At 38.7% G+C, this 22377-nt stretch overlaps 1 protein-coding gene across 1 annotated transcript; it reads left to right on the forward strand.

Moving 5' to 3' along the window:
* The first annotated feature begins 103 nt into the window (after positions 1-103).
* MZT1 (mitotic spindle organizing protein 1) lies at positions 104-19496 on the forward strand. The gene is made up of 3 exons (XM_026493396.4): positions 104-193; positions 10019-10164; positions 17717-19496. The coding sequence occupies exons 1-3, from the start codon at positions 118-120 to the stop codon at positions 17738-17740; spliced, it is 246 nt and encodes an 81-aa protein (XP_026349181.1). The 5' UTR covers positions 104-117; the 3' UTR covers positions 17741-19496.
* The last annotated feature ends 2881 nt before the right edge of the window (positions 19497-22377 follow it).

Below are 22377 nucleotides of genomic sequence, written 5' to 3' on the forward strand. Positions count from 1 at the left end.
CGCGAGGGGCGGAGCCTGCCCGGCGTGAGCGGGAGACGCGTGGTGTGATTGCCCAGGAGAAAGGAAGGCACTCCAGTTCCGGGTCAGGCCCTTCTCCCGCCTCCCTCGGCCTCCGCCATGGCGAGCAGCAGCGGTGCCGGGGCGGCGGCGGCAGCGGCGGCGAATCTGAACGCGGTGAGGGAGACTATGGACGGTGAGTGCCCGTTTCTCCCACTTTACCTTGTTTCCGTTTCCCGCAGCCAGGGCTATCAGGCGGCGGTAAGCCAAGAAGGACTTTAGGTCCATTTCCTGCCCCAGAGGGCATCTTTGAGGGTCCTCCCAAGGGACCCGCCAGGGCCGTAGTGCTGATGATCCCATCCTTTGAGAGTTGTCTCCGCTCTTGCGTAGTTTGTCGCGCGCACGACGTTGCAGCCCCCACGTCAGCCCGGCGCGCGCCTCGTGCCTCCCGCACCGGACCCGCGCGGCTCCCGCTCCCCTCGCCACGCCCCTCGGCTGTGGCAGGGGCCTGGCGTCCTTTCGCGTGGGGCCGGCTTCCGGCGCCGCTGCCACCCCACGTACCGCCTGCCGCGCGGCGCCAGGTGCAGAGCGCACTTTTCCCCTCGTCCGTAGCAGGAACAGCCTTCAAGACTGTAAGCCTCGTGCGGACAGCGGCCTTGTGTGCTTGGTCACCGCTATGTCCTTTGTCTCTGGCCCTTCATTAGGCTCTTTTTAAATAAGCGGCGAGTGAGCAGGTCGCCCCGTCTTCAGAATTTCTCCATTTCATCTTGGAGCAGATGACGCTGGTGTCTGAGGCTGTAGGTGTAGTTACCTGTTTTCGCGCCCCGAGGCACGCGGGCGTCTCGCCTGCGGACACGTGCTGGAAGACGAAGTGTCTTGGAGTCATCCTCTCTCTACTCTTTAATGCCGGTTCTGCCACTTCATAGTCCTGGGGGTGAGTTTAGACAAGCTACTTAAACATCTTTGACCTTTGTCTTTCTTTTCTGTAAAATGAGGTCACTTCCTCCTAAGGTTATTGTGAATATTTAAGGTAAAGGCATATCGAAGGTGATGAATCAAAAGATAGTTATTATTACTTTTGTGTTATATTACGTGTACATTCCACTTGCAGACTCCTTTGTTCCCATTTTATTCACATCCACTTATGTATGTTTGATGGATGTTAAATATTGCTTTTTTTTGCATTTTCCAGGGTATATTGACATTAGTCTCCATCTCTATTGAAACATAACTGCAATTCTCACTCTGTAGTGTCGGCCTCCCCGCTGTGTCTCCTTGTCTACTTCACTGTAGGCTCCACTTAGTGATTCAGCCACTCCTTATAGGGGCTTCTAAGAAGACTTGGCTTTTTCTGCAAGGGTTGCTGTTTTCTTTTTCAAAGACCTGCGTGTATTATTAGAACATTTGCATCTCATTTTTTATTTACCACGTATCTATTTTGCTGTTTCTCTGAAAAATAGACTTTTATTCTTTAAAGATTTTATTTACTTTAGGGATGGGGGAGGGGAGGAGGGAGAGGGAGAGGGACCAGCGGACTCTGCCCTTACAGGGCGGGGCTCCGTCCCACCACCCTAAGATATGACCCGAGCCGAAATTAGGAGTTGGACACTCAACTGAGTGCCCAGGCGCCCAGGTTTTTATTCTTAACACCATATTCGGCCTATTTCTTATTCCTTCTTGATGTACCACATTACAGGTTTCCCCGGGCTCTCTGAAAGCAGAACATTCCCATGAACCCTTTCCTAAAGCTGAGATGGTGCATAGTGAAGAAGCAGTTAGTATTGATTTATATGGAAAATTTTTTGAGTGTTCTCAGACCCCAAAATTAACCTTTCTTAGGCTTTTCTGATGCCTTAGGACACATCTTGTTAACAGATGCACAAAACAAATAGAGATAAAGCACAGATGCTCCCAGACACAGTTCAAAGCTCTGGCAGCTTGATGGTGAAATGTTGAGTGTAGTTCCCGGGGAAGGAGCTTGGCAGTGACACTCTAAATGCTGGGGTTGTGCGCTGTAATGGCTTGCTGCAAACAAACACTGAACGCTGTTTTCATTTTTGCCTTTTTTCATAAAAGCGAAAACTCGGATTTTTTTTGGTTAGCAAAAATAGCTACTAATGTAGGTCTTCTGTAAAAGCAGAGTGGACTGAGAAACTTTCAAAAAGTGGGTAATGGTTGTATTGACTTACACCTTTGCATGGAAGCCAGTGGCGTTTTGTTTTTTTTTTTTAACAGAATGGAGAGATACGTATGAGGCCTCTCTTCTGTCAGTTTATGTTAGGTATATTTAGGTTCTTTATTTATATGGGCATAGAATCCCTTTTGGATGGAAAACTTCCATTTTATCTCTGGTGGTACTATTGATGTACAAATGAGAACTGATTATATTGGTTGCATCAAGATTTTTACTGAGAGAAGGGTGTGTAAAATGAAGATTATTGAGTGTAAGAACATGAAAAAGTGAAGAAATAACATTTAAAAAAAAAAATTCAATATGCGTGACTTGGAGAACACTGCTCCTCTACACAGTTTGCCCACAAACCTCAAGATAGGAAGGCCCCAGGTTGGCAATGAATTACCATTTGTTAAATGTGGTATCTAGGGACTGTCATGCCCATTAGAATTCTGAGCTTGCAGAAAATCCCTGCTATCTTGCCATAATTGGATTCCAAAACAGTCACGTAAAATCGAAGTTGACTTACTGCAAAGTTAATGGAAAACATTTTCCATATTGTCCATAAGTAAGGCACAAAGGTAAACACAGAAACACACTGTAAGTAATTGACCATACACTGAACTAGAAAAATCCTACATGTTGTCATTCTATTTTATTTATTTTTTAAAGATTTTATTTAGTAGGGAGCACATGCGTGGCTGCGCACGAGGGGGCTGGTGCATAGAGGGAGAGGCAGACTACCCCATGAGCACGGAGCTCTTCTCTAGCTGGATCCCAGAACCCTGAGATCATGACCTGAGCCTAAGTCTGATGCTTAACTGACTGGGCCACCCAGGCACTCCCATGGTATCATTTTATAGTCCCACCTTCATTCCCAGAAATAAGACTTTAACTTGCCCAAGGGGCTAGACTGAACTACCCAAATAACATTATTATTATTTGAAACTTAATTAATGTGGGGTTTCACTGTATTTAAACCTAGCCCTGAGAGTCAAAAGTTTGAGTCTGACTAGGCCCTTTTAAAGATCTAGTATATTCTCATCTTCTTACTACTTCCCTCCCATTAGTCAGCTAACAGTATAATTTAATCTTTTTTTTTTTTAAGATTTTACTTATTTATTTCAGAGAGAGAGCGAGCAAGTGAGCACAAGCATAAGTTGGGTGAGGGGCAAAGAGAGAAGCAGGCTCCCGCTGAGCAGGGAGCCCAATCAGGGCTCGATCCTGGGATCATGACCTGAGCCAAAGGCAGACACTTAACCAACTGAGCCACCCAGGTGCCCCAGTAATTTAATCTTTTAATGGATCTGAATGATTTCAGGGTTGTAGAACTCAGCTATAAACATTTTTATTTTTGTTGTGAAATGAAAGCATTTAGATAATGATACTTCAAAAGCAGGTAGACTTGTAATTTATCTGTGTGGCTCACTCTGAAAGGAACTTGACTGATCCTGGCCTGATTTAGTTGAAGCTCTTATATCAGTCTCCTACTCCCGTTTTTAGATCCTCAACATTCTCTTCCAGATTCCTTCTTTAAATTGTCAGTCTTTTCTACTACCTCTCTCTCTGTCCTCCAGTATACTCACTTGCCTCTTTTGCTTTCCAACGTTTTGAGATTTCAGTTATTGTCTAGATAGCTTCATACTTTGTTATTTTTGTGTATTTTTAAATTTTCCTTATGCCTCCAATTACTGCTAGTAAATATGTTCTTTATAATTGTGATAAAAATGAACCTCTTCCTTCCCAGAGGGTTTCAGTGTAGTGCTACTTTATTATATATCAGGTGGTAAGCTAGAAGAAGGAGTTAAGAGAGTTCACAGGGTACAAGGTAGTGTCAATGAAACAAATATATGGTCCCTAGGCTATCACTCTAGTTAACCCACGAGAGAAAGCAACCTTGGAATCATTCTTGCTTTCTTTTACCTCCCCTACCTTCAGTTCTTCACTAAGCCCTTTCAGTTCTTCCTTTGTCTCAGATTTGACCACTTGTCTTTCTCTCTCCTGTTCCTGCCATCTGCTCATTTATCCCCAAGATGGCAGTAACTTAACTGGACTCCCTCTCCACGGGTGTTCTGTGTCTTTCCAAGATCCATTCCCTATTATCCAGCCAGAGTCTTAAAAATGAAAATCTGATTGTCATACTCTCGTTTTTATGTTTTTTAATAGCTTCCCAAAGTTCTGAAATCTTCAGTAGAGCCTTAGTGGGTGTTCATGTCTGTCTTTTCTCATATTTTACACCTATGCTCCCCCTGTAATTACACTGCTTTCACATGAAGAACCTTTCAGATCTATGAAGGGTTCTTTACCAAGTTCTCTTTAGTGCAGGAACTTTTTCACAAGCTGTTTTTTTTTCACTCACTCTCTTAGCACTTCTTCCTACCTCTGCATTAGTTAGGTTGATCTTTCTTCACCCTTGAAGTGTAAGCTTGTCACTTCTTCAGACAAGTCTTTCCTAAACACGATCTTTCACAACTATGTAAGATGCCTTTATAATTTGTTTTGGAGGTATGCTTTTCTTGTCCCTCTTTCCCTTTTAACTAGGACCAGTTATTACTTTAATATCTATCTCTTGTAGACTGTAATTCCATGAGGATTGGGACCATATCTATCTTTTCACAACTATATTTCCAGCAGTGGCGTAGTAGGCACAGAATACACCTAAGTACCAGTAGGCACTACAGAAATACTTATTATAGACGCGTTCTGAAGTTAGGAGGTAAAGATCAACATAAAGTTTACAGGAAAGCTTAAAGGAAAGAAATAGTAGTCCTGAGATGGACCTGAAGGAGAGCATGGAGTTACATGGAGAGAAAAGGCAGAGGAGAAAAGCATGAACTGAGGCATGAAGTCAGGAATAAGCAGAGCATTGATAGATAGAGGTCTACCATGAAAAGAAAACTGGAGAGGAGAATTTTTAGCAACAAATACTGGTGATGATGATGGTAATGTTGGAGAGTTGGATGGATTAGGTCAGAAAGTACATGTTTTTGTTTTCTGCTGCTGCATAACAAACCATCCCAAACTTATTGGCATAAACCAATTACTTGTTTCTCACAGTCCTGGGTGTTGGCCAGACTTACCTGGGTAATTCTCATTGAGAGTCTCTAATGCATTGCAGTTAGTGCTGAATCTAGAGTAATCCCAAAGCTTCCTTGCTCACATATCTTCTAGTTGACACTGCCTGTTCGCTGGGCCTGCAGCAGGGGCTGTTGTCTGGAACATGTGGCACACTTGGTGGCTGGGTTGTAAGGGAGAGTGCCTCAAGAGAGAGCCAGGAGGAAGCTGTATTTCCTTCCTAAGTTTATCATCAGAAGTCATGTAGTGTCACTATTGGGAGATGCAGCCTGTGAGCCCTGAGCATACCTGTACATTCTTGCTCAGTAGCCCAAGAAGGCAAGTCCCTGACTGCTCTTTCTTCCTGCTGTTTCTCAGGGGTGTATTACAGTGAACAGCATGAGGGATGAGGTAATCTCTACTTCCAGATAAAAAGCAAGTTTGCTAACTGCTTACTATAAAAGTAGGGATTTCCCAAGTTCACTGTTCATCAGCTCTGAATATAATCTGTCAGTAAACGTGTTCTTTCACTATGTCAAAGGCAAAAAGCTACCTGGTTATTTCGGTGTTTGATGAAAAGGTATTCATAAGACTCAGCACTTTTTCCCTAATTTTAAAGTCTTAGCAAAAGAAAACAGTACATTGTTAACACACCAAAGGACAGCTATATGAAATTACCATCATCCTAAACGTTAGTGTTAAAAGCATTCCAAATGTTTGGAAACACTTCCTTTCACTGAATTTTTTTTTTTAACCACTGATATGAAAGTTCAAGCAAATAATGCAGGATAAGAAAAGGAAAAAACTGTTAGGAAGGACACGAAACGATTATTTGTAGGTAAAATGATTATCTAATTAGAAAACAGGAGGATTCACTGAAAAACTTCGGTGGAATTTGTTAAGGTGGCTGGCTACAAAATAAGTAATATCCGAGAATACCTGCACTAGTCGCCTGGAGTGTACCAAAGCAAGGTAGAGTGCGTTTATGAAGACAAAACTAAAAAGTAAAGGAATTGGTGATTCACTGCCAAAATTGATAATGATTGCACACTTGGTTAAAACTTTGTGCTCCAAGCATATAAAAATGACAGGAAATCATACTAAAATGCAATTATCAGCACAGCCATGTTCAAAAACAAGAAAGGAAAATCTCCTGGTTAGAGAGAGGTTTTCCCCAAAGAGGAGCAGATGGGAACCATAGCAGGAGACTGGGAATGGAACCTGACGAAGCATGCTGCCCTGCCTGAGTGAAGCTGGGGGCCAGAAATGTGCCATCTGCCACGGCCAGGGATTGGGAAGTACCATTCATATGTCCTCTGGGTCTGGAGCCAGTATGCTTCCACAAGGTCTGGTCCAGAGGGCTGAGGCCACTGTGAGACTGCCCATCCAAGAATGCTTCACCAGGTCAGGACATCAAGAAAAATCTCCCATTGACGATAAGCTTCCAGTCAGAAATCACTAAATACCTAAGGTAGATGAAAAATGTAAACAACTCACATGAAAATTGAAAAAAGAGAAGGTAGTAATAACAGCTCTTTTTTTGAGCACTGGTTTCCAATGGACACAGCATTCTGTGTGTGTCTTGTAAGCCTCACAATGATCCTGTAAAGTAAGTACTATTACCCCTAATTCACAGAGTGATGAAATAAAGGCACAGAAAGGTTACCTTGCCTACTAAGTAATGAAGGTGAAATTTGAACTCAGGTACCTTGGCTGTAGAGAGCAGACCCTTAACCACTGTCTTTCGCTGCTTGCTTATACTTGAAGAAACAGAAAACACAAATCTCAAAAATGGCCAAAGATAAGAATATAGCTTCAGATAGGTAAAGGCAGAAACAACAGCCACAAAATACATGGTTATAAAAAAGCATTTAACTATGAAATAAAGACAAGCAATTAATGGGGGGGAATTAGAAATCTTAAAATAGAGTTATTGAAATAAATTCAGCAGATAACGTAAACTACAGCCTGCATACAACTGAAGAGCAGTATTGGTATGTTAGCATACCAAACCTGAAGGAATGAGACAGAAAGGGCTGTCAGCCTTCCAGCCAAAATGGAGTAATAAAAACTGGATTTACCCTCCTACCTGAGGGGCGGGGGGGCCCAAAACCCAGACAGAACAATGATTTTCAAGACACTGGACATCAGGTAGTAAAGGCCGGTGATCCCAGAGACAGTAAATGAAGAGAGCCTAATAGCTGCCTGTTCTTAGTACCTTCAGAGAGTTTCCAGACTGCAATGCAGTTGGGGGCTGGTGTGAACCCAGGTAGAACCCAGTGGTCCCCCCCCCCCCACAAGATAGCAGAAGGAGTTTAGAGTCCAGGGAGACCAAAGCAGGTAGAGTTTGTAGGTCAGAATACCTGAGAGGAAAGAGCTTACAGAGAGAGACCAGTAGGAGGGTCCCTCTCAAGTATTCAGCAGAGTATTGATTACCACCTGTGTGTGAGGAAGGTACCCACAAAGCTAGGAAGGGCATCCAAAAGAATTGGAACAGTACACCGTGCTCACAGAAGGCTGAGAATAGTGCTTATATCTACCAGCCAGAATAGAAAACTTCGTAATTCATGAGGCATTTAGTAGAGCGCTCATGAGGGTCTTGCCTCAGTGATGAGGAGCAGTTAGCTGTACGCCAGACAGGGCTCTGATCCTGACTATAGAAATCTTAAAGGACTCAAGAGGATCAAACTTTTCAGATAACCGCATCTCATTGCAAAGCCCAAGAATATGTATAAGAATATTTTTAAAAAGAATATGTATAGAAATATGAAAATAGCAACCAACTAGGTAAAATTTACAATGTCAAGAATCTAATAAAAAATTATTAAGTATGCAAAGCTGGAAAATACAACCCATGATAGAAAAATTCAGTCAGTTGAAACAGACCTAAAACTGACACAGATGTTAGAATTAGCAAGACAAGGACATTAACTGTACTCCATGTGTTCAAAAAGTTAAGGCACAGAAGACATTTTTCAAAAAAACCTTGAAATTCTAGAGATGAAAGTGAATGTCTGAGATGAAAAGGTGGGAAGGACCCATCTCATGAACATCATGAGTACTATGTTAGGTTTTTGAAGGAGTTAGACTTCATGTATCCCTCAGTATTGTTAACTTGTCCATTCATCCCAAAATAATGTAGTTTTTGTGCAGTTCAAGTCATAATCCAAATTTGGAATTGATCAAGATTTTTTTAGAGAAGGAAAGAGGCAGGGGGAGGGGCAGAAGGAGAAGGAGAAAGAAAATCTTTTTTTTTTTTTTAAAGATTTTATTTATTTATTCGACAGAGATAGAGACAGGCAGCGAGAGAGGGAACACAAGCAGGGGGAGTGGGAGAGGAAGAAGCAGGCTCACAGCAGAAGAGCCTGACGTGGGGCTCAATCCCATAACACCAGGATCACTCCCTGAGCCGAAGGCAGACGCCCAACCGCTGTGCCACCCAGGCGACTCAGGAGAAAGAAAATCTTAAGGCTCCACCCCCAGCGAGGAAATGTGGGGTCCACCCCCAGGGAGGAAATGTGGGGCTCGATCTCACAACTCTGAGATCATAACCCGAACTGAAATCAAGAGTCTGATGCATAACCAGCTGAGCCACCCAGGCACCCCTCGATCAAGATTTTTAATTTCACTGAAAGAATAAAAGACCTTATGAAAAGGGATGATAACAGAGAATCTTTAACCTTCTACATGTTGATAAAAGTTAGTAATTAAAATTGTGGTTCTGACATAGGATAGAGATGCAACAAATCCATAGGTAAATGGGAATTTACTACATGATAAAGGTGGCTTCTTAATTGAGTAGTAGAAAGAGGGATTACTCAATAAATGGTATTGAGGAAATGGGCTTATTTCAGGGAGGTAAAGTTAGATCCTATCTTCTAGCCAAACTCCAGGGAGTTAAATATTTAAATGTTTATAGGCAGGCAGGAAATAAACTTTGAAGTGGTAGAAGGGAATAGTGGTAGATAATTATGTAATCTTTGCATGGGGAATAACTTTCTAAGTAAAATGCCAAGGGAAAATAATACAGAAAGCCATAGATAACATGTTGACCATTGACTTTAACAAATTCTAAACATGCTCTGGGGATCAACCACCATAAAACAAAATTTAATGAAGCCAGTGTATTTATATTCTGTGCTTCTCTTTGCTAGTGTTTTTTACGTCAATTACTTTTATAAACTACAGTAAAATGAAGTACTATAAAAAGATGAAGTTAAAAAATAAGCTTTCATTTTTTACTATTAGATTTCAATGGACATGATTAATCTGTCAAATTGTAGAAGTTTCTAAGTACTTTTAAAGCCTTAAATATGTATATTACTGAGCAATTCCACTTTTAGGAATTTATCCTAATGAAATAAAATGAAGTTAGGATATACGGATGCTTATCATAGGATTATTTCAGTGAAGAAAACATGAGGCCCATTTAGCTCTTAAAATAGTACAGTAGTTATGTAATGTATGGTGTTTCATAGAATGGGATGTTATAAGACTAAATTACATTGTAAAAGCATACTAAAAATGGGGAGATGTTCAGAATAATCCTGATGATGCATATATTTAAGATATTAAAATGAGTGGTAGAATATAATTCAAAGTACAAAAAGCAGTTATGTGGAGGGAGAGTGTAAGTATATTTCTGGTGCTAGGCTAAGTAAGAACAAGACAAAATCTAGGGATGCTGTGCTAGTTCTTTGGTGCTGTGCAGTATTATATGAACTCAAAACAAAGTGTTGCATACACATTTTTTAATGTAATTTTTTTTTGACGTTTCCTCTATGTCTTTTTCAGTTCTGCTGGAAATTTCAAGAATTTTGAATACTGGCTTAGATATGGAAACTCTGTCTATTTGTGTACGGCTTTGTGAGCAAGGAATTAACCCAGAAGCTTTATCGTCGGTTATTAAGGAACTTCGCAAGGCCACTGAAGCACTAAAGGTTAGAGATTTTTATGTTCGTTCATTCTAAAGAAAGATCCTTTTGTTTAGAAAATGGTTAATGAATTTAGGTGAAAGATCCTACTTAAATATGATTAAACTAGCTTTTGTCACCATCAGAAATTCTGGAAACCAGGATCTTAGTAGCGTGTGTTCAGTTACAAAAATTGCTACTATCATGGACCACATTGTCTCTTCACAGAAGTCTCTGGGTGTGTTTAGAATTTTCCTTGTGTTGTGAGTAAAATTGTGTCTGTGCCCAAAAAAGATATGTTCAAGGCCAGTACCTGTGTATGTGACCTTATTTGGAAATTGTGTATCAGCAAGTATAATCAAGTTAAGATAAGATCATAATGGATTAATGACTCATGTCCTTATAAGACAAGGGGCATTTGGACAGACATACACCAAGAGAGCACCATGTCCAGACACAGACACTGCCGTGTGACAGTGGAGCCAGAGATTGCGGTGGTGGCCAAGGATCGTTGGCAGCCATCAGAAACTATGAAGAGGCAAGGATCTTCTGCTAGAGCCTTCTGACTTCTTGATTTTGGACTTCCAGTCTTTACAACTGTGAGAAAATAAATTTCTGTTGTTTCAAGCCACCCAGTTTATTGTATGTGGTAATGGCAGCCCTGGAAAGCTAATACAGATTTCACTATTAGAAAGTGGGGTGCTATTGTAACAAATACCTACAAGTCAGGGAGTGGCTTTGGAATTGGGTGATGGGTAGAAGTTGGAAAATTTTACACACTTAATAGAAAGGGCCCAGATTTCTTGAAGAAAGTATTGGTAGAACTATGGACATTAAAGGCAATTCTGGTAAAGGGCTCGGAAAGGAGAGAGCAGTAGAGAAAGCTTTAACTGTCTCAGAGAATACATACATGATGATGAGCAGAATGTTGCTGGAAATGACGTTAAAGGGGCTTCTGGTGAGATCTCATAAGGAGCATATTATTGAACACTGGAGGGAAGGTTGTCCTCGCTATAAAGTGACAGCACCTGGCTGAATTATGTTTTACTCTTGGAAGAAAAATAAAACTTGTAATTGATGAACTTCGATATTAGCTGAGGAAATTCCCTAGCAGAGTGTGGAAAGTGCAGGAGCAAAATTTTCCTTGCTACTTAAAATAAAATGTAAGAGGAATGAAAGATCGAGGAAGGAACTGGTACGTGAAAAGGAAGCAGCACTTGATTTGGAAAATTCTCAGCCTTACCGAGAGAGCATGCTCTGGAGAGAAAGCCCAGAGTGGCTCTGGTGAGGCCATTGGGAAGACTGGGTTTCTGTACTTCTGGGAAGAAAATTGTGACCATGTGTTTTTCCTTCAAGAAAAGGAAAGAATGACACACAGTAGCTCAAGAGGAAGGGACTGCTGAGGCCAAATGGCTGCACTGCCACTGTGGGCCCAGAGGACCACCTTTTTTCAAATACAAACTTGCCACTTTTTAGTTGCTCACATTGGGAGCAGGAAAGGTATATTCCCTCTCTTACTTGCATGCAGTGATTTAAAATCTTGGGTGATTTTATTTCCATGTTTATATAACAGTAACTCACCACAGATACTGATATTCAAGTTAGTTCCTCTGAAAACTTGTCCAAGGGCAAAGTGACTTTTCTCTAGCTTTTTTTTTCTTTGAGAAAACAAAACTATATAATACATGTAATTTACCCGTCTCAAATTAAGTCATTCTCTAGTAAGTTCCAGTGATTTGGGTTGTTTTTGAGATTTTTAAAACTTTAAACACAAAAAGTTAAAAGAACATATTTACAGAGCAAAAATTTATCATAAAGAGAATATCTGTACAGTTTGCATTGCTAGAGCCCTACAGAGCTCCCTTGAGCTCCCCATCACTATATCACTAACCTCTCCAGTAACTACTGTCTTGATTTTTATGGTAGAAGCTTTCTTATTTTTAACAGTTTTACTGACTAAACATGGGTCTTTAAACACTGCGGTTTAATTTTATAAGATTTTTGAATGTGATATAAACCGGAATCTTACAGCACAGTCTTTACTGGGTTCTTTAACATTATGTTCGAGAGGGTGTTTTTTTATTTTTTTGAGTATAGTTGACACACGAGTGTTATATCAGGTGTACTACTTAGTGACTTGACAGGTTTATACATTTTTTAAAGATTTTTATTTATTTATTTGAGGGAGAGTGTGCCAGTGAGAGGAGGGGCAGAGGGAGAAACAGGCTCCCCACTGAGTAGGGAGCCTGACATAGGGCTAAGTCCCAGGACCCCAAGATCATGACCTGAGCCAAAGGCAGCCGCTTAACGGACTGAGCCGTTAGGTTTATACGTTATGCTGTCTGTTCACTACAACGTAGCTGCCGTCTGTCCCATGACATCACTATTAGAATATTATTGACTGTGTTCCTTATGCTGTGACTTTTATTCCTGTGACTTACTTACTGATTCCGTAACTGGAAGCCTATCTCTCCCTCTCCCCTTCGCCCATTTTGTCCATCCCCCTCTCCCCTCCCCTCCCCTCTGCAGCCATCAGTTTTTTCTCTTTTTATAGTCTGATTCTACTTGATTCTACTTGTTTATTCTTTTTTTTTTTTTTTTTTTGTATTCCACTTACAAGTAGAATCGTGAGGTTCGTTTATTTATTTATTTTTTTTAAAGAGTTCATTTATTTGAGAGAGAGCAGGAGTGCGGGCAAGTGCACACAGGAGCAGGGGGAGAGACAGAGGAAGAGGGAGAGAGAGAATGTCAGACAGATTCTGCGCATGGAACCCAGGCACCCCGGAGGTTCGTTTGTGTTGTGGGTAATACAGTCCTTTTCACTAAAATAATCATGCTTCGTTGCACAAATATACACTATTCAGTTCTCCTTTCTACTGTGAATGGATCTTCAGTTGCTTCCAGTGTGGGGCTATTAGGAATACGCTGCTAGGAAGGAGCATAGTTGTGCGCATCTCGTGATGCCTGTGTGCATGTGTTTCTGTTGGGTGTGTATCTACAAGTAAAGGTGCTTGTTTTTAGGTTATGTTTATCTTCAACTAGAATAGATAATGCCAAACTTTTCTAAAGTAGCTGTGTTTCTATGTCCACGAGCAGCATATGAGTTTCCCTTCCTTGCCCCGTATCTTTGCCAATATTTATTGTGTTTTTAATTTTAGTCATTTTGGTGGTTGTGTATGGGTTTCTTATGTGGTTTTATTTGCATTTCTCCTAGTACCAATGAAGTTGAATGTGTTTTTATATGTTTTTTTGGCCATTTTCTTTGCGAGATACCTTTTCAAGTAGTTTGCCCATTTTTTTTTCTGGGTTGTCTATTTTTCTTTTTGTATTGGTAGTCTTAAATATTCTGAATGTGAACCCTTTGCTAAATGTGTGTGTATGTTACTAATTTCTTTTAGTCAGATTTTTAAATCTTTATAAAAACTATTCAGACTTTGTTACTTTTTAAACTCACAACTATGCTTGCATATGACAGAAAGAAAAATAACTAAATAATATAATGAGAATAACTAATGTTTATGAGTACTTTCCTTTTACCAGACTCTGTGCACTAAGGCTTTCCTTGTGTTATTTCCTTTATGGTCGCAGCAGTGATGTGTACTGCTACCGCTATTAGTAGCTTACTGCTAAGGAAACTGAAGCTTATGGCGGCCCGCTTCTCCTAAGGACTTAACTGAGAAGTAGTTGAGCTGAGATTTGAACTTGGACTCTGGATTCTGAGTTAACTACTAACTTTTCACCTACAATAAGTTCTAAAAAATATCTGAGCCTGCTTTTTGAGAAAGGGTGAAATGTGATTAGAGGTGAGTTAATGGACTGTAGCATGGGAACATTCCCTGGTTTAGTATTCTCTCATAACCCTGCTGTTAAAAATAAAATGCAGTATCATAGTCTTTGATCAGTAAATTTATGAAATTCTAGTGGAAGAGAATTTATTTAATAAACATCTTCCACAACTGCATGAATTTTTATTGTTTATGTTGGAATTTGACAGAATAGGGAGGCAGAAGACCATGAAGTTTTCATATTGTAATGCAGTTTGAGTGCCATAAAGGAACCACACACAAATAACCTAGTCGATGGGGTACAAGAGAAACTTACAGAAGTGTTTTGGGGTAGCTCTTCCTTAGACAAAATAAACCCAAGGTATTAGGATAGGAGATTCAGAATTACCTACTTAGCATAGCTTTTTTAGCTTTGAACATGCTGGCTATTCCATAGTGAGAATAGTGGACCATAATGAGACATAGGAGGCAAAATCAATAATTAAGGCAAACAAAATCAGAAAGCATTGCCCTTTGAATGGAAGGTCAGTCTCTCTCTCTCTCTCTCTCTCTCTCACACACACACACACACACAAACACAAAGCCCCTTAAAACACATTTTCCATAAACAACAACCAGTATGCCAGTTTCTCATTAAAACTAGGTGGGGAAGAGAATCCTGAAAAGTGTCTAGCAAAGAAGAAAATGTTAATTAGAACTTTATTCTTTAAAGGAATGTTTGAAATCTGTATATAATTTTTATTAAAAAATGCTCATAATTTCAAAATATTTAAATACCAAAATACAAAGAAGGAAACAAATCATTCACAACCACCCAAGAGATAGTCAGCAATATTTGGTGAACACCATTCTAGATAGTATCATGCTAATTTAAAAATAAAAATATTACATTTAACTTTATGGATTAAAGAATATTTCACACGTTCTTCTCTTTAGATTATAAAATCTACTTTCTCTCTCTTACCTGCTACTGTTGGGTTGGGATTGGGAGCTGGTTAGCTCTGATCTGCACTGTGAGCCATACCTGGCTTTCCTAAAGAATCTTTCACACGTTGCTTCTCTTTAGATTATAAAATCTACTTTCTCTCTCTTACCTGCTACTGTTGGGTTGGGATTGGGAGCTGGTTAGCTCTGAGCTGCACTGTGAGCCATACCTGGCTTTCCTTGGCCACCCCATACAGACTTTTAAAGCATATGGTGGTTTTTTCCTTTTGGGTGGTTGCTGCTAATTAATTTCTCTTATTTTTTGTCTGTTTCTTTTGGAACTAATAATAGAGTAAGGAAAAACTCTTCCTGTTGTGTTCTCCTGCCTTTACTAGAAATCCTAGTGATTAGAATTTCATTGTATGGTAGTTACCTCTATTTTAGAATGTGTAAAATATAAATCAAGGACATCCTGAAATGTTGCAAAGAGCTATTGGCCTAAAACATCCAGTTCTTCCTTTTGTTCTTCAGTTAACTATGTAGAAAATTGCAACAATTTTTCATTAATTGTTTTGTCTTTCTCTCAGATTTGTATATCGATATTGTTTAGATCATTTATCGTAAAAGTAGCTGGCTGTGTGTCACACCGTTAGGTCAGTTTCTTAGCATCAGTGGATGTGTCGCATTGTGTGTATCTCCCACAGCATAAGTAGGACTGTTAATTAAGGTGCAGTTTTAAAAAAATAGACCTTATTTTTATGAATGATTTATCAAATACTGAACTTTAGTATTGCCTCCTCAGGGCTAATATTTGTGTATAAGCAATCATTTACATACTGTGATTTCAGAAATTCTGGACAAAACCTACTTCCTGTATCTTCTACCTCAGTGCCAAGGTGCCTTGAATTGGACTATTATTGATGCACTTTGCACTAAGAAGCCTTGCCCTTTCTCTTGCAGCTGTCCTGTATGTATGTCCTATGTATGTAGAAAGGTTTTGTACAGCATGAGGACATTGGGGCTGTAGAATTTGAGGTTGGGAGGGAAATAAGGGATTCAACAAGGAATATACTGACACAGGAAAGCAAAGTGTGGGAGACAAGACTGTTAAAGTTGGCTTTTCTCAGGGCCAATGCTTATGAAATTTTGGAGTCTCTAACGGCCTTCTGGTAACTGGGTTCTTTAGGATGCCGTTGCTGTCCTTTCAAACAGAATAGTGCTATATTCATAACAGGAATGCTGTACAAGGTTGATGACTTGCTTGTTAGGTGAAAATACTTGTTTCATTGTTTCTTGGAGGAGAACCTCTAAAATTAGTATGAAAGTGGAATGGGACCAGACAAATTAAATTGCATTAGAGTTAAGGTACTTTAATTTTTAAAAAATTCTAAAATTGTTTATATTGTTTCAAGGCTTCTTTGAAGTAAGTGATACTGAGAATGGGGTTAGGAAGAAGACAGAGTGCCTAAAGGTATGCAGCTAAAGCTAATATAAGAACCTTATTTAAGGGTAGAAAGAAATAAGAAACCTTTTAGAACAAGGGAGATTTTTTTCAAACTACTTTCTAATCCTTGTGAATAATAAACCCAAAGAAGCAAAAGGCTAATTAGAATAGCCAACTGTATGGACAAACAAGGTAGGTTCTGCTGATTGCAAAGAGAATGTTTCAGATTGAGTTAACTACAATTTTCCCAACATGTTAAGGGATTTTCATGAAAGACCTCTGAACTTAGACTAAACTTAAAAGCAAGTTTTAATTAAGAAGTTGAAACATGGGGCACCTGGGTGGCTCAGTCAGTTAAGTGTCGGCCTTTGGCTCGGGTAATGATCTCAGGGTCCTGGGATCAAGCCCCGTGTCGGGCTCCCTCCTCTGGGGAAGCCTACTTCTCCCTCTCCCTCAGTTCCTCCCCCTGCTTGTGCTCTCTCTCTGTCTTTCGCTCTGCACTCTCTCTCTCAAATAAATAAATAAAATCTTGAAAAAAAAAAGTTGAAATGTAAATGAATTAAAAGTTTACTGTGTATTTCTAAAATTAAACTTATTTAAAATCATCATATTCATATTTGGCATTAGGAAATTACTTGTTTAAATCCTCATTTTTTAGAAATATGTATCTAGGGGCGCCTGAGCAGCTCAGTCAGTTAAGCATCTGACTCTTGATTTCGTCTCAGGTCATGATCTCAGTGTTGTGAGATTGAGCCTCCATCGGTCTCCACACTAAGCTAACTAAACTAAGCAGGGAGCCTGCTTCTCTCCCCCTTTCCCTCCCTGAGCACATGTGTGCGCACTCGCTCTCTTTCTCTGTAAAATAAATAAATAAATCTTTAAAAAAGAAAAAGAAATGTCTCAGATCATTTACTGATGACTCATATGGTGTCTGGAAATTTCTGCGGAATAATCAGGGAAAGTATAATAGTTGGTGGTATATAGGTGAAGCAGGATTAGCCATGTGTTCATTATTCCCGTTTGCCCTTTTTTTCTCTGCTTTCTAACAGAAGGTCATTTTCATTCTTAATCCCCTTTTCTTGTTATAATGAAACATGCAGGAACCAATAAAGACTGGATAAGGTGGATACAGTGTGTGGATAAGGTCCGCTTGGGTCAGTTTTTCAAATAGCAGTATATTTTTACGTTAACTGTATTATTTAAGAAGATATAACAATTTTCCACTGTTAGCCTAGCAGTGAGTTCAAAAGGTAGTTCTAATGTACTGCAAAAAATGAAAACCCCACTGCGTTGTCCTGATAAAAGTGGTTTGGTATATGTGGAGGAGGAATTGTTTGTTAATGATAGTGCAGTATTGACAAACATATCTCCATGGTGTCTCTTTTTTCGTGGTTTTATTATAATGAAACTTACTTTCTTGTTCTAGGCTGCTGAAAATACGACAAGCTGACTTTCTGGAGAAATTCTGATGAGATATGTCAAGCTCTTCAAGAGGATTTGAAGATTGCATTGTAGTCAGGAATGTACAATGAAATTACTGCATGCAGCAGTGTAGAAACATTTTCCTTTTTAAAAGAATTATAAAACCATAGCTTTATAAATCAGTGGAAAATGGCTTACAGAGAGAACTATCAGATGTGTTTACATCACATCGTACTTTTTTTTAACAGCTCTAATGCGTTGGCATTGCTGTGTTCATATTTATGTATTCTTTATTTATAGCTCTGATAGCTTTAATTTTCTAAGCAGTCTGTCTGTCAGATGTGCACATCTGCTTTGCCTGGTTGAAGTATAGTGGAACCCATCAGAAGTAATGTAATAGTTATGACTTGTTGACATTTCCATTATAAAATTTAATTTTGAATTGTTTATGCAAAATAAGCGTGGATTTGTGTTGTATTGGGCTAAAAGTTGACAGAATCTCAGCCACCATTTGTGAATTTTGATTTAGATTTACGACGTATATCAGAATCTTTTTTTATGAGCACAGAAATCATTTGTTTTAACCTGCTCTTCTTTAACAAAGAATATTTAGTTTTTTAAACATAAAAGTTTTTCTGGTAGCTAACAGTATCAACCAGATCCATTTTTGTATTGATTGAAAAAAAAAAATTAGAAACTTAGATTTTAAAAGTGATGATAGTGCTTAGTATTGTCATTTGAATCATTTAAATTTAATGAAAATGTTAATTGACAGTATTTTTCTTTCTAAGTTTTATACCCTATAAGACGGCCTAAAAAATAATGCTTAATGAAATATTTCCAATATGCAAAATTCTTTAATTTTATTATGTAAAAATAGTTTGAGTGGTTACCTAATATATCTTGAGTGGTTATCTAATAAATCACTAAATAGGAAGTATGTGTCAACAAATACGATATTTCTGAAGGAGTAAAGATTTTCAGTCATTAAACAAAAACTAAATAATCAAGTGTTCTGTATCAGGAATTATAAATACTCCTTTCCAAGGTCACTTTGTGTGTCATTATTTTTTCCCTGAAAGTTTTAACTAATCAAAGTGATGATTCAAAGTGAATTTGAGAAAATGTAGGATAGTGTTAATTCTGTTCCTGTAGCAAAATCTCAATGGAATATTTTCCCAAGAGTGATAGGATTTTAATCCGGTTTTATTTTAGATTTTATTAGCTTCCATTGAAATGATAGCATTTACTCTTTAGCAGCAGTTTTGTTCTTCAGACAAAGTAAGACTTAGTAATTAAGTGACAGCCTTCTGTTGCTAGTCTTGATTATTTTGACTTTGTAAGCGCCTGGCATCTTTACCAAGGGCACTGGAAGGTGTATTATTGGCAGACTCAGTTGGGAGACGATAATGACTTGTGGTGAGTCATTTATTTGATAGTAAACCCTGCAAGTCCTGCATGTTGTTACCCATAAAATCATAAAGACAACATTTTTGTTGTCTCCAAAATTGGTATATACTCTTAGGCCACAAGAGTTAATAGGTTTATTTATGATTTTGTAGATTAAGTTATTTATGTATGATACAAAATAGGAAAATATATTGAGAAGGCGTTATGTTTACAGAGAACTTCTTTAAGTGTTAAACTTAAGTGTAAACATATATTTTTAATGCATATTTCAGTACTATTTAACAAAATCAAAACAAATTGTAATGATACAATTGGCAGTGTTATGCATGTTATCAGTGACAAAAATAAAACCATTTTGGTGGTATTGGCATGTACTTTTGATGTAATATATTCTTTGTGAACACAACTTGTGTTTCTGTAGGTATTCTATAAATACTTAAATACTTAGAATGAAGATTATTTAGAGGCTATATAATTTACAATGTAAAATTAGGCTTCAGGTGTGAAATGCAATACTTTTCTCCCCGTGGTGAAAGGAGATAGCTATATTAACGTTGCCCCAGGCTTGAAAACAAAGTTGGCATTTCAAATATGTGTGAGATTATGTTTTTCTTTACATAGTGGGAGATTACAAAATACTTAAAAGGTTTCTAATAACTGAATCAAGTATCGGTTTTTAAACATATTTAAGTTAATTAAACCTAAAAATTCAGTTCCTCACACTAGCCACATTTTTATTGTAAAATATACACAACATAAAATTTACCGTTTTAACCATTTTTAAGTTGTACATATCAGTAACAACATTCACGCTGTTGTGCTGCCATCACTATATTTAGAACTTTTTCATCATCCAAACAAACTACCCATTAAGCAGTGACTCCCCACTCTCTTCCTTCAGCCCATTTTTCTAGGTAAACATTTTTTTACTTTTTGTTTCTATGAATTTGACTATTCTAGGTACCTCATATAAGTAGAATCATACAGTTATTTGTTCTTTAGTGTCTCTTTTTTCACTTAACATTATGTCTTCAGGATTCATCCATATTATAACATGTATCAGAATTTCATTCCTTTTTGAAGTTGAATAATATTCCATAGCATGTATTTACCACGTTTTGTTTATCTGTTCACCCAGTGACTATTTGGGTGTTTCTGTCTTTTGGCTATTGTGAATAATGTTGATTTTAATATTGGTGTATAAATATCTGTTCAAGTGCCTGCTTTTGATGCCTTTTGGTATGTACCCAGAAATGGAATTGCAGTTCTCACAGTCTCACCTGAGAAAAGCACAGGAGCCAGGAGACCCAGTGCTGAGTAGCTGGGCCCTGGAGTCTGGCTTCCTGTTCTGGCTCAACGATTGGGGGCAAGTTACTACTGAGAGCCAGTGTCCTCTGAAAAATGGGGAAATTCATCCCTACTTCACAGACTGTGTGTGGAAGATACTTTGGTCAGAACCTGAAACACATTAAATGCTGATTTTTGCATACACATTCCATTGGGTCGAGAGTGAAGGGCTATTTAAGAATTATGCATAAAACTAGGATGGTAGAGCCAACTAAGTGCCCATGAACAAATAGTCTGATTTCTAGGCAAACTTCGCACTTGGACCCTTTTATCTCATGTGATCTCTAAGAGTTTCATTTACTGATGAAGCTACTTTGACACCTTTCCCAAAGACAGAGCCAAAATCTCTTAAGACATCATAAATGACAGTTTGGCTCTCTCTCTTTTTTTTAAATGTTTTATTTATTTAAGGGAGCGAGACAGAGCACAAACGGTGGGGTGGGGTAGAGGGAGAAACAGACCCCCAGCTGAGTAGAGAGCCCAATGTGGGGCTTGATCCCAGGACCCTGGGATCATGCATGACCTGAGCACTCAGGCACCCAGTTTGGCTCTCTTTGTTAGGAAACTGTTAAGGGGCTGATTCTCTTTTCCCAAAATCCATATGTGGAAGCCCTAACTCCAGTACTTTGGAATGTGACTATATTTGGAGAGCCTTTAAAGAGGTGATTAAATTAAAATGAGTCCTTTCGGGTGAGTCCTAATCCAAACTGACTGCTATCTGTATAAGGAAATTAGGACACTCAGACCTGAGGGATACACAAGTGAGGAGGAAAGACTGAAGAAGGAGCAGAGGGCAGCCATCTGCAAGCCAAGGATAGAGGCCTCAGAAGAAAACAAACCTCCAAAAACCTTGATCTTGGACTTCTGACCTCCAGAACTGTGAGAAAATAAATACGTTGATTAAGCCAACCAGTCTGTGGTACTTTGTTACAGCAACTATAGCAAACTAATATATAAGAATAAATATTTATAAAGTGCTTATAGACAAAACATTATAGTTAGCACTTGGCTTAGTAACGCCTCTAGACTAATTTGGAAGGATGAAATAGGCTGGAGGGTTTTTTTGTTTTTTAAAGAACTTGATGGGCTGCCTTAACTCCTCATTGGTAAAGAGGTTCTGTGTCAGTCCTACTCAGAACTGAGCTGAAAATAACCCTGAGATCAGGCAGATACTTGGGAAGCCAAAAATCTGAAAGAATAATGATTTTGGTTGGTGATCGTTCTGAAATGATGTATTTCTTATTTTTGAGGTACATGGACCTGTACCTCTAGAGACTGACCCATTGAAGGTTGCCATTTAAATTAGAAATCTTTGGGAAAATCATCTTATGTGGCAGAATGTGTATCTCATTAGCATGGAAACCCATATAAAGTAATAGAAATTGGTTGAATCATTTATATGCAAGCAACTTGAAGAGTCAGAAATGAATTGTATCACTGAGAAATCAAAATGGTAGCCTACTGTGGATTAGGACCTCACAGAAGGAAACGGATTAATACAAAAGTGCTTCGATACTCACCAATGGCAAGAGTGCTTATACATAAATTCCATAAAATTAACAGTTGGATTCTTTAATATAAAAACAAACGATTAATTTTTCCAATGACTTTAATCATGAGTCAATAAAACATTTGTAAATGTGAACACAATTGTTTCTATGCCTATTTTTAAAACGGGCTTCAGTTACTTTTACACAAATTACTGTCACAAGAGGGAATCCTTGAGAGAATTAACGAATAAAGGGGAGAAAGGATTTGCAAGTGAGGGCTGAAAAGAAGGCAGGCAGTCTAGAAAAAATAAACCTTGTTTGCACATTTTCGTTTGTGAACAAATTAGTTGGTATTCTGTCTTGAGTAGGCTTGGTAGTATCAAATAAACCCATTTTAGTTGTTTGTGGATTCTCCAGA

This window comes from Ursus arctos, unplaced genomic scaffold (assembly GCF_023065955.2).
Source record: "Ursus arctos isolate Adak ecotype North America unplaced genomic scaffold, UrsArc2.0 scaffold_10, whole genome shotgun sequence".
NCBI classification, from domain to species: domain Eukaryota; kingdom Metazoa; phylum Chordata; class Mammalia; order Carnivora; family Ursidae; genus Ursus; species Ursus arctos.

Excerpts from the sequence above, each read along its gene's own strand:
- MZT1 (XM_026493396.4), top strand. The coding sequence starts at position 118 with ATGGCGAGCAGCAGCGGTGCCGGGGCGGCGGCGGCAGCGGCGGCGAAT. Across the intron at positions 194-10,018 it reads GGTGAGGGAGACTATGGACG|TTCTGCTGGAAATTTCAAGA; the intron begins GTGAGTGCCCGT and ends TGTCTTTTTCAG. Across the intron at positions 10,165-17,716 it reads AGGCCACTGAAGCACTAAAG|GCTGCTGAAAATACGACAAG; the intron begins GTTAGAGATTTT and ends TTCTTGTTCTAG.